General features: G+C 38.2%; 1 protein-coding gene across 1 annotated transcript in view; it reads right to left on the reverse strand.

Annotated features, from left to right (window-relative positions):
- Window positions 1-1,347: 1,347 nt before the first annotated feature.
- The window catches only part of LOC124777508 (protein D2-like), a 63,943-nt gene continuing 51,649 nt past the window's right edge, over window positions 1,348-13,641 (reverse strand). The window contains exon 4 of the mRNA XM_047252958.1: window positions 1,348-1,547. Coding sequence (XP_047108914.1) covers window positions 1,348-1,547 — 200 coding nt within the window. The remainder of the gene's footprint in view (window positions 1,548-13,641) is intronic.

Genomic DNA, 13,641 nt, shown 5'->3' on the forward strand with positions numbered 1-13,641 from the left:
TCAAATAGTACAAAATTACATCGTCAGTGATAAAAATATGCGAAACTGTCCGCTCATTGATGTTATATTAATAGTGAGAGTTAACATTACGAACGGGGGCATTCTATGTAGTAATCAGGGATTGGTTTGACGGATTTTATTTATAAACTGATAACTGAAACACACAAGCATATATATGTAAGTACCCCAGAGTGTTATTTTCGTGCTATATCTCAAAAGACAATCAGAAAATTCTTCACCTGCTACTATTTCACGCAATTGCAAAAAAATTTCTTTTTGTGAAATAGAGATCTATTTTGCGTTTAGTGTTTTGCACAAATGTGAAACGCTTACATCAAAGCAATGACTTTTCTGGGTATCAGACTCAAATGGATGGCCTGAAACATCCAGGCTGTTTTCTCGTTGGAAGAGCTTCATCTTCAGCATCATATCTTTTCTCCTTCACTATCTTTTCTCCTTCCTCCGCTTGCATTCTATCTCGTGATTGTGAAACTACACATCGCTGTAGAACATAGACCACGTGTTACACCAAAAAATGTATCACAGTGTTTTAGTGACGAAGGAAACATGCACTTATATTCTAGCGTATGTACCATAAGCTAGCGCATGTACCATATGCATGTTAAGCATATTGCAAAATCATTCTAGTTCAAAATTACTTAATACAATCAGAGATTACGTTTATTTCACGAAGCCATGCTGACACTGCAATAAATAACTTCCTTCTGTTACATGCTGGAACCACATGAGGCCTTACAGGAAAGAAAAAAACGATGCACAGAAAGCACATGATGTGCAGTACATGCTACAATCAGGTACAGCACGTTTAGGTAACAGCCTGAGGTAGAAAAAAATACAAGTTGGATGTAGCATATATGCTACATAGAGAATGAGGTGGTTAATCTAAAACTAATAGTTAGTGTGAAGTGAAAAAGGACATCTGCTTCACCCTTGTACTGTCGGTTATTATTACAGCAGAAATTTTCCAGGTGGTTCTGTTAGCAAGTGTTCAACTAAAGTTGCGCCACTGTACCTACATTAGAAACAACACATTTCAGCGGAGTTCTCAAATAAACAGGAAAGTAAATAACACAATAAAATGAAGTTAACAAACAGAAAAGTAAATAATACTATAAAGTGAAGGTAAAAAACCCAGGTTATAAATATAATTTTCTTTCAACTAATTAATACGTATGTTTCTTTGCTTTAATTAAGTGGTACAATCGACTATCTTCTTATTCTCGATTTCTTCTTCCTCCCTGACGTACAGCTTCACGTCAGAGACACAAAATCAGATGGTCGTTTCTCGTCCAACACTGAACGCGTGTCGCCGCGAGGGAGGCGCGGTCAGTAGGCGGCTCGGAACTGCGCGCCGGCCAGCGGTCCCTGCAGACAGTAGGGGCTGGCGTCGCGCAGGAAGTCTACCAGGCGGAACTGCGGGCGCAGCGCGGGGGCCCGCAACAGCGTGCGGCCCGCGGGCTGCCGGTAGGCCAGCAGCAGGTAGCGGTGCGCGCCCGTGCCCGCCGGCGGCTCGGGCTTCTGGTACTCTGCAACAACACCACACTGACCACACCAGGGGGACCTAAGGCGTTGGAGACATTCCTACAACTTAGGGAAGTCGTTTCTCAACCTTCTCCCGAATCAGAACGGACTCAGGAAAAACGATTAATACGTGACATCTTGGCAACGGCCTAGCCGCAGTGGGTACACCAGTTCCCGTTGTAATGGTACTTGAATTACGTAACCATTACTGCACCTCACTTCAACCTCTTGATATCAGCAACATTCTACTGTGTTTCTGTAAAATAGTTAACATATTTCTGTGACAACTTCCAGATTTGATTTCATTAACGTAGAGGTACTTCGATACATCGATATGTGTATATTGCAATGATACTATACTTATGTGTATTCTATATTTTGTCACTATGATCTTTGACGTACTTGTGACTCTGATATTTGGGAGCGTAAGCGGTTATTAGAGAGTCAAGCTTTGGCCGTCATGTTAAAAAGACGCAAATTGTAGTCAGTTTGTGAAATGTGAACTTTAACAGTGAGGAAGATATTTTCAAGTATGTTTTATATTGTGAAGTGATGTTTTGGAAAGAGTTACGTGATATTGCAACAAAAGTAATAAAAAAGAAGTGTAACTTAAATTCGGTGTGCTGATTACTTTTTTACATCACCATTGTCCTAACTTGCAAAAGTTTAATCTTCAAAAGAATGGTTCATGAAAAACATCTATAAAACTTTTGAATATCGCAGAATAACACCTAGGCCTCTTTGCATCCGAGCTTGGAATCACCACGACCTAGATTTTCGACGATTGAGCCATGAGTTCACAACGAGACCAGCGTGGGGAACACGAAAAGATGAGTGCGTAGTTTATCCATTATTTCAAGAAATGACTTTATTAACTGTGCTCTAATGACACCTGCCACATAATATAACTTTGTTGTTGCCCGAAAATGCAATATTTAGCAGCGTGAGCAACACTGCAATCATAATTAATTTTTGACCTTTGTTGTGGTAGGGTTGTTACACCGTGAGATCACCGAAGTTAAGCGCTGTCGGGCGTGGTCGGCACTTGGATGGATGACCATCCAGGCCGCCATGCGCTGTTGCCATTTTTCTGGGTGCACTCAACTTCGTGATGCCAATTGCGGAGCTACTCGACCGAATAGTAGCGACTTCGGTCAAGAATACCATCTAACGACCGGGAGAGTGGTGTGCTGACCCCACGCCCCTCGTGTCCATATCCTCCACCGAGGATGACACGACGGTCGGATGGTCCCGGTAGGCCACTCGACGCCTGAAGACGGAGTGCGTTACATGACATCTTCCGAACTGTCGATTCAGGATAAAACGAAGCCAACAAGTTCCTGACGTTAATTCTTTAGTATACAACATGATACAACATTCTAGTGAACTATACGATACATTAATATTTCACATACGATTTATTGGGTGTATGTTTGATTACCTACTAGTATTACTGTCAATTCATTTATATTAAGTTCACGTACGTACGACGGTATTTTGAAAGTTCTCGCATTGGAATAAATAGAAACGACTTGAAACTTCCTGGCAGATTAAAACTGTGCGCCGGACCGAGACTCGAACTCAGGACCTTTGCCTTTCGCGTGCAAGTACTCTACCATCTGAGCTATCCAAGCACTGCTAACGCCACGTCCTCACAGCTCCACTTCTGCCAGTACCTCATCTCCTAGAAACGACTTACTTCATTGAATTTTTTCTCATTTTATTTTTTTGTTTTTCAATGTAGTCTTCCTGTATACTAATGCAGTGTTCCACTGCCTTCATACCATATCGAAAATTAAATACCTCCAGGCGTGCAAAACTACAGTCAGCTTCAGTTGTCAGTTCTTTGTCTGAAGAGTGTCTCCATCCACCAAGGATAATTTTGAGCTTGAGGAAGAGAAGGGTGTTTGATGGAACCAGATCGGGTGAATATTGTGGGTTTGGCAGCTATTCTCACTTGTGAGTGGACGCTCATTGTCTTGCTGAAAGATGACTTTCTTCCTTGCCACACATGGCCTTCTTTCGCATATTTTTTGCAGTAGTTGGGCCATAAGATTAGCGAGGTATTGTTAAGTAATCGTTTGACCAGTGGAAAGATAATCTTCAGCTGAATCCGTTTCGCATCTGAGAAAACTGAAGCCGCGATCTTTCCGACAGACCGTATTGGCTTTCCTTTCTACGGTGGTGATGAATCAACATGTTTTCACTACTTTTGCTGTTGTTTCACCTCTAGGGTATAGCAGCGGACCCAAGATCCATCTGTGATCACAAACTGGCACTAAAAAATCTTTTTGGCTGCTCTGAAAATGAGTCAAATATTGTTCAGACATTTCCATTCTCCTGTGTTTGTGATCCTGCGTCAAGAATAGTGGCACCCACCTAGCAGATAACTTTCACATACAGTACCAGTACCACTGTTAACCCTCGAGCGGGCGCGCCTGTGTATAAAGTGCGCCAACCAAAAATAAAACGATTTTGTGCGCTTCCATTTTTGTTTCGCAACTGCAAATCTATACCTATTCCTTCAGTATTGCTTCAGGTAACACAGCGATAAATTGCGTTGTCGTACGTCCAAGGGAGCAGCAGTAATATAAAATACAAAGCGAGCTTGGCGAGAAAGAATTTACGATCAGTTCAAAAAATGAACCCAGTTATGAACTAGCAACATAATCCCACATTGAGGCAGTTGTCTACGAGATAATTAGTGACCGAACAAGCAGCTGACCGAGATCTGATGCAACTGCACTGCTTAATGCTTCGAATGCGTCATCACTGTCTCTTTAACAACTGTCCTTGACAACAGAGAGTTATAGTGAAAATTTATTTCATTATTGTTTAATAAAACAGTAGTTTAGCCCATATTATATAAGTTTATTTTCTCCTTGCTGAAATAAACTAAGATTAAACTGTGATTTTATCATTCATGACTTTCCTTGGTGACATAAGGAAAGCTATTCTTTTCATGTGTACGAAGTGCGCCTCGTGCCCGCTCGTGTTATGAAAAACGGCGCGCCCACTCGAAGGTTAAAATGTAATGTGCCTTTTCAGATGACATCCCTACAGCTTCAGCAATTCCTCGCACTTTCAGTCGGCGATCGCAGTGACTATTTTATGAACTTTTGCATTAATTTCCAGGATGGTATCACATCTTAGCTGATCATTATACGGATCATCATATAAGATGTCCCGACCAAATTTAAACTCGTTTTTCTTCTAGGCAACAACTGACCTTTCCCTTCGTATCCTTTTTTACAAAGTAGTTAATCACTGCTCGAATCTAGGTTTTCTCTATCTTCGCTAACCACTACACGGGAACAACAGCAGAGAGTCGTTCCCACCACATATCTCTATCCAGAGTACTTAAGCGTCACGTCTTTGCTCATAAAAGATGCCCTATTATTACGCGAGAATCTTGTACCACTAGTGCTGATATCTACTGGTTATTACGCCAACTTTTCAAATTACCCTCGTGTCAATATGGAATGCTTTAGTGAGCTGTACATACTTTCTTATGGGATTTACTGTTGGCATTTAAAGTACACTGACATATGAAGCTACCTGTGACAATGAACACCTGGTTTCAGAGAGCAGATGTCTAACAAACGGCTATTAAATATCTAAGAAACAAACACACAGATAATCATAAGAAGACGATAAGCCCATAGCATTCCCTTCTTTCTCCAAAGTAACAACAAATAAAATAGGTGCAGTCCAGAGCAGATGTGTGATGCTAAGCCCAGTAAAAGACAGCGTTGTCTCGGTGTTCATGGAGCTTATAAATCGCCTTATAAATGTGGTACCAGTTACAGTGGTCAGTCAGTAGGAACTGCGTGGAAACGGGGAGTTGCTACTGAAAGACAAGAGACATAAGCTGAGTTATCCATCATCTAACGGTATCATCCTCGAGTAGGAAATGCGTGGAAACGGGGAGTTGCTGCTGAAAGGCAAGAGACATAAGCTGCGTTATCCATCATCTAACGGTATCATCCTCGCTGCTAATTTTCTTCAATTACAGCCACTGACATAATCTCTGGCAGCATATGGGAGCTCCGTGACTTTGTGATGTATGTGTGACATGACATCATTGTCAGACTCCTCTATAGATATTAGCCAAGTCGATGACATTATCGAATTTAAAGCAATATGGGCACAATGGGCTGTTTATAGTGATCGTAGAACTTTGTCTTCCCTAAAAACATGTAAGTCGAGACATCCTAGGTTAATGAGATGGGCTTTGTATTTACAGCAATGTGATATTGACATGAAATATAGGCACGAGGCTAAGAATGTAGTAAGCTGATGTTTTATCTGGAAGTATAGAGAATAATGGGAAATACAAAAATCCATTTATGTAAAACGAAATGGTGCATATTTTTATTACAGTGATTATAACATATAAAGAGGAACTGAAAAAATATGTGAGGTATAAAAACTGGACCAAAAACAAGATGGCAATTTGAATTTGTCAAAAGTTATGTAAGCGACCCAGAAAATCCTAAGACATTGGAGTATTATCAGTTCCAGAAAGGCATATTGTTTAGATGGAGAAAGAAGACGGAATATCAGTGTAACATCTTTATCCCAGAACAACATGAAGGTTTGCTCATGATTACATCCATAAGACGTTTGGTCACTGTGGGGAAACTGGGTTTAGTGCTGCACTTACCTAAAGAGTAATTTTCAGTAACACTTCGAGACAAGAGAAAAATCTGGTGGAAATGTAGACCAATGACAGAAAGTGAGGGAAAACAATAAGACTGTACGTGGGATGTGTAGTGTGGAGCCACAGAATCAACTTGTTTTGTTAACAATGAATTTGCTCAGCCTGTTACTTGTATCTAGGACAAGTTTTATGTGTGTGTTTTTATTAGTGAATGGCTATATGAAGCATGTAAAATTATATCCCAATCTAAGCTCTAAAACTGAAGTGCTTATATACAAACTTGAAAAAGGTCTGTTTTGTGAAAATATGGGTACCAAAAGACATATTGAGGGATGATTGTCTGACATTTATATTTACACATTGTAAAAAGTATTTAGAGAACAGTAATGCTGAACAAACAGAAATGTCAACTTACTTTCCACAAGATAATATGTGTGAAAGGATTATGAATGATTTAAACAAGTAATGCCAAACTTACTGTCACTGGGAACTGTATTTCGACTACTCCTCGGACGTAACAAGATTTACTGCAATTTCCTGGGTAACCCGAACTCTGTGATCACACCTTCTTTTCGATAATCTCCGAGTTATGGCTACAAAATGTAGGATTCATGTTTCTCACATAATTATGCAATATGAGGATGCATTTACGAAGTTTTATACATTATTAAATTTGTCCACAGTATCTTTTTTCATAATCTTGTATAATATTGTTCTACTAAAATTAGTTTCCCACAGATTTCACTTTACAATAACCTAGATGTAAAATAGAGTACACCCATAAGCAAAATATAATATAGTCTCTATTTTTTCCATATCATTCACAATTAATGGCATGGTGTCATGATTATTTTTCAAATTTAATTTGCACAAAGATAAACAGAACTTTGTTGTTCATCAAACTAAAAACAATCATTATATTTAAAAACACACTTAACTTCAGGAATGAATTATCTTTTTTGTAAACAATTAATATAAATACACCTTTTGACATGGAATATCTTGCAATTTGACATTTCTATTTTGCATCTAAATCAAAAAAATTTATTATTAATTTTCTAAGATTTTTGTAAACATTAAATGATATACATTTCACTTGGGTGTTTACTGTTTGTAAAACGTGATATGCCAAATCTCTAATTTGAATGGATATCTTCCAGAAAATTCCAGAAACCATGTGTGTGTGTGCGTGTGTGTGTGTGTGCGTGTGTGTGTGTGTGTGTGTGTGTGTGTGTGTGTGTAAGAACTAGTGGTAAGTATATAGATTTTTTAAAAAAGGGTGTTACGAATATGTCTCTTCTGTGATTAAAAAGCCATTTTTGAACTAATCTGCATGTAATAAAATCGTCTGATTAGAAATCTTCCATATAAAATTGCCAAAGTGCTTCAGTCTTTTATTTCAGAAAACCCAGATGAATCTTAATATGATGAAAATTTTTATCCATAATTTTCTGTTAGACACTGATGCTGAATGAAGATAAGAACTAACATAACATATTCTCTTGGAACATATGATTTGCTATGTTAGAGATTTTCATGAGAAGTGTGCACATGAAGTTTTAGTAATCTAACCAAGAGGGTGTTTTCATGGTTACAGGATTTGCACCATATAAACTAATGTGAGGAATTAAGCCAAATCGCTACTGTATAGAAGTGCTGTAATTAGCAAGTTTGAAAAGTCGGCGCACAGAATCACGGTCTGGATTGTCTTGGCCTTCAGTTCATGTTAGATTTAGGATCATGGGGTAAATTTTTTCGTTTAGCCCCGACCAACAGCTATTTGTATAGCCATTTGAACATCTGTCTTACTGTAGATATGTTACAGTATATTAAGTAAGTTTTGAGCGACGAACCGGAGCTGACGCCAAGGAAAATTGTACGAATCGATTTATTCATTTTTCAAAATATAATATTTTAATAGGTATAAAATTATTGCTCAGCTAATGGCACCATTTGTATGTGCACCATTAGGATTGTACATGCAAAAACAATCACCCACGTTTGGATTTTATTTGCAAAAACAGTCACCCTTAATTAAATCCTGACTGGAGCAACACTCATGGTTCAAATTTGGTGCACCGGTGTATAGGACTTTGGTCTCAGACAAGTTTCAGTCATTTGAGAAGTTATTGTTTGGTTTGGATTTTATGTGGGAGGTGTTTGAAGCACACCACTTCTACACTTAAAAGCTTGTACAAATCCTGTCAGCCTTAGTACAAAAGGTGGATAAATGATTGAAGTCAAAATGAAATTCTTTCCTCCAGTAATCCAGTAATCAAGATAAGATCGTTTAAATCCGATCTAAATGTAGCACATAAAATTCGTTCTTATGTCAATTGAACACACAGAAACAGTTTAAAGTGAATCAAATTAATAAGTGATGCAGATGATAAAAAATTTATTATTTGCTGTAATTATAAGAAGAGTTTGCAAAAAATCTTTCAATGTTCCGGTTTCATGTGCCAAAAATCAGGCGTTTGCACATGAAACTGTGTTTCATGGAAATGCATTACATTTTAAGTGCTGCATTTGGGTATAATTTAAAAAATTGTTATTACAGTTGATCATCATTTCAATGTTCATACATTAAAGGTTTTATTCACCAATGACTTAATATAATTGAAAATCTTTGGACCTTCAAAACAATGCATGTACCAAAGCAGAATTATACTCAGCACTGTACGAAGTGTTATACTGATTTATCGATGGTCATGCAGAAAATTATACCCGAAAATTGCTATACAAAAATTGAAATGAGCGTATAAGATCGTAGGCCGGGAGGACCCATACGGGGAAGTTCGGCCGCCAAGTGGAAGTCTTATTTCAGTCGACGCCACATTGGGCGACTTGCGCACCGGTGATGAGGATGAAATGATGATGAGGACAACACAACACCCAGTCCCTGAGCGGAGAAAATCTCCAACCCATCTGGGAATCGAATCCAGGCCCACTTGCATGCGAGTTACCACCCAGCTAAGCAGGCGGACTTCCTATAAAAATAATTGTCAGAAAAAAGGTCAACGTATTTCCAACCAATAGAAATATTTTACCTCGCTTTCTTATGGAAAATTTATTTTCGGAAAAAAATGTTAAGCTCTTCAGTTTGTGAACAATATGGCAAAGCTGATAGCACTTTTCTGTTCATACACTGTTTCACAGACCTACTTATTTCAGCCAGTCATACTCGTACTTAATTCAGATGGGTTGTTGCAACATTTTGTGCCAAAATTATTCACGATTTTCTGGCGGCGTCTTCTTAATTTTCAATTTGTGTTATTGCATACTTGAAATAAAAAATAACAAGAATTTTAAGATAAGAGAGAATAACAGGATGTATGCTTTTCAACAGTTTCTCGTTTTCTGTGCAAATCGTTCAGTATGTGTCCTGTTATTCTACATATTGTGTTAAGTATTTGTGATTATTTTTCATATGGCTGCGTATACATTCTCATGCATATATAAATAAAAGTGTATAACTATACAATAAAAATTTAAAAAACAATAAAAATTTTAAAAAACAAAAAATGAAACAAATTTTTTGAGCACTTGCCCGCGAAAGGCAAAGGTCCTGAGTTCGCGTCTCGGTCGGACACACAGTTTTAATCTGCCAGGAAGTTTCATATCAGCGCACACTCCGCTGCAGAGTGAAAATCTCATTCTGGAAACATCCCCCAGGCTGTGGCTAAGCCATGTCTCCGCAATATTCTTTCTTTCAGGAGTGCTAGTTCTGCAAGGTTCGCAGGAGAGCTTCTGTAAAGTTTGGAAGGTAGGAGACGAGGTACTGGCAGAAGTAAAGCTGTGAGTACCGGGCGTGAGTCGTGCTTCGGTAGCTCAGTTGGTACAGCATTTGCCCGTGAAAGGCAAAGGTCCCGAGTTCGAGTCTCGGTCGGGCACACAGTTTTAATCTGCCAGGAAGTTTCATATCAGCGCACACTCCGCTGCAGAGTGAAAATCTCATTCTGGAAAATTTTTGAAAATTAAAAAATATTAAAAAATAACAAACTAATAAAAATTGTAAAAATTAAAACGATGGAAAGAATAAAACAAAATCCTCCTGTGAATATATGAACTTGATGTGGTGGTGATGGATGTGTGTTGTGAGGACACTCTAGGCTAGACAAGTAACCACAGAGGAACCACCCAGACTAACAACGCAGAACTCAAGCAAGACAATTTAAAAAACCGATAACAGATCAGTGGTTATTTGAATGAATAAAATTCTACATCTGTAGCCAAGCTATAGTGGTCTAATGTCAAAATTACAGAAGAGGGAAAGCTGGAAACCAGAATAAGAAATTCTCCTAGATAGCACAAACAGGTGAACATGTCCTGGGTAGAGTTAGGAATGTAAAAGAAGGGAACTAGCTGTCTGACTTATCTAGCAGCTTCAAAGACATCTAAATTCGTGTTTTTTTACTAGTTACCCTTACCTATTCAATGCAGTGAGCTCTCTTAGCTCCAAGGTGTTGGCACACTTGCATCTTGCAAGTCATAGGCTGAAGTCCCTTATCTTGTGCTCAAAGTCCAGAATAATCGTTAACCATAGTAAACAATATATACTTTTTAGTATCATATGGTTGAAGAGGATACATTTAATAGCTAGAAAAGTTTCTGTGCGGGAGGGGGTAGGGGGGAGGTAAAATTTCTAGGGCTTATTTATTCACGGGAAGACGCTAAAACAGTTCTTATGACTTCTGGGAGGGAGGTTGACTTTTTAACTGAGGAGACCATTTCTCCTCCAAACTCACCCCCCGTTACATGAATGGTGCGGTGTGTAATAACAAATAGACCTAAAATTACGTGCTTCTAGAGAGTGGGATGCACCTACAGTAGGAAGTATCAGGGTGGGTGTGCATCTATAAAAGGAAGTATCCTAGAGTGGGGATGCATGCAGCCAACTTTTATGAGATGTGGTGTCATACTGTGTGATACGAGACCTGTCATGTTGGATGACATGATGGCATGTGTCATTTTATATGACGTACATTATGTATCACATTGATTTGCGCTAGTACTAATGGATAATAAAGTGCGAATATGTCAGGATGTTTTGATTTAAACGTCTTTGAAGCTGCCAGATAAGTCCAAAACCTAGTTCGCTTTTTACATACCTAACTCTGGCCAGGATATATTCGCCTTTGTTGTGCATTTTTTCATCTATCTTAGGTCAAGCATCTGTGATACAGGAAGCTGTAAAGATGAGATAAGAAGACGGATTGCACTAGGGAGAGTGTCTATGGAGAAAATCACCAAGATCTGGCAGAACAGAACAATAACGAACACAACGAAGATCTGGCTTGTTGAGATACTCGTGTTTTCCATCTGTCCATTAAAGGGAGAGACAAACAGCGCATTGATGATTTTGAGCTTTGGTGCTGACGCAAAATGCTGCGCATAGAATGGACTAAAAACGGAATAGATGTGTCCATTATTGAGCAAATCACGATCTCCACACGTCTATCTTCTCATGTCAGCCAAAAAAATCTTCAGTTTTTTGGCCATATTGTTAGAAGAAACGGAAAGAGCCTGGAGAATATAATCATGGAAGGGAATACCGAGTGCAAGAGACTAAGAGAAAGAACAGAGAACTGGTGGATTAATCAAATCAAGAAGATGGGTTTGCCTATCTGCAGGTTCTGAAAGAAGCTGGTAACTATCCGATATGGAGACGCTTGGTTCATTGGTAACGACTCTCTGCAGTGGCCACAACGACTTGTGATGATGATGGAGAATTTTTCATTCTGGTAATCTGTTATTTGAACAGGTAGAAGCTCCAGCTATTGTAGATGTAGCACTTGTTAAGATGGGGAAAAAAGCAAGGGATAACATTTAAGTAAATTTCTTTGGATATAAAGAAGCATCATGCCTGTGAGTTTTCAGACAGACCTTATTTTAATGAAAATATGGGAAAAGTAAAGAAAAGCAACAGCTAAAACAAAAAAGTATACTGAAGAGCATATAGGTTCATTTAGAATAACAGAGAAGCTGTATCTTAATGCTTTCCAATTGGAATATTGGAAAAAAAAGCAAAAAATGCTTTATGATTGAAAAATATTGTAATGTAAATTTAAAACGAAATGTCCATTAAGAATAAGAATGAGGATGAGACTTAGGAGTCTTGCGTTCTTTTCAATTCTAGGTGACCGACGATCACCAGATACCCAAGTTATTGGCAACACAACTTCATTTTCTTTTAGATATCATTCTTTGTCTTCTGTGATTCTGTACTGTATGTATCACCTTATACATTCTTTCTCATCAAGAGAATCTGAAGCAGGTGTTGAGAAATGTTAGAATGAGCATGTTGCTTAAAATTGGTATCTTTCTTCTGTACGAAAGCTAGATCTTGTTGTGTGTGCATTGAAATGCACATTCAACAAAATCAAACTTATGATATTTTTGTGTCCTGGTTTAACCTTTAGAGAGCGTACAACATTTTTGTACATATGCTTTTTGTGGTGTGGTTGATGTATTTCAAGTGGGGAGCAAGGTGCATGAGCACATTGTATTAGCCTGTCATTATAATTTCGTTATTCTAGTTCGATAGTCCTTTGGTTTTCTTCCCTGCGGGAGATTTCTGACTTTTAATGGTAATATGAAATCTATTTCACTTTCCTTGATGGTCTTAATATACTGTTTAGTTTGTACCTTAAGAGCCTCATTTATTAGTTTTCGATTTCAATGCGAATGTTATCACTAGCATCAATTTAACGCACTACCACTGTTAAGGTCACATTTTTTCGAATGCTTAGGATCTTTTGATTCGTGTGCAACAGCTGGTTACACGAAACTTTACTTAGAGTTTGTAGCATATGACTAAAACGGATTATTCACTGGTAATTCGAAATTTTTATCGTTCTAAATGAAGCATTTCATGATTTTGTATTTGTTACAGTCATGAGATAGATGGTCACTAGAAGCGAATTAGAGAAACACAACCCCCTCCCCCCCCCCCCACACACACACACACACAGTAGCTAAGTTACGCCGATAGTTATGGTACCTTTACACGCAGTAATGTACCTTTTTTATTCCACTTATTCTATGATTGTATTTTACTATACATCTCACAATAGCATGTCGTCACAGACTGATCAAGAGTGCTGGATTTGAATAGACAAGGGAGTAATTAGTAAAAGAATGTAATTGTGGACATAATTTGAGAATTATACTGAAACTAACACTTGTGATGTTCTTGGAATAAGTGGTGATGGGTTTTTGAGGTAGTAAGCAGAAATTTGAGTAAAGGTTGTATTGCTGAAGAAAGGTAACAATATTGCAAGAAAATGGAAGCATGTTGCATTTGTACCAGAGGATGCCGATTCATATGGTTTCAGAAGGAATACAGAAAAGACATAGAAATGTTTATGTGACTAACTTGAGTAACATAAGACCATGTGAGAATAAAAGAGAATATTGTAGAAGATTTTATAAGT

The sequence above is a fragment of the Schistocerca piceifrons genome, chromosome 1 (assembly GCF_021461385.2).
Source record: "Schistocerca piceifrons isolate TAMUIC-IGC-003096 chromosome 1, iqSchPice1.1, whole genome shotgun sequence".
In the NCBI taxonomy this organism is placed as follows: Eukaryota; Metazoa; Arthropoda; class Insecta; order Orthoptera; family Acrididae; genus Schistocerca; species Schistocerca piceifrons.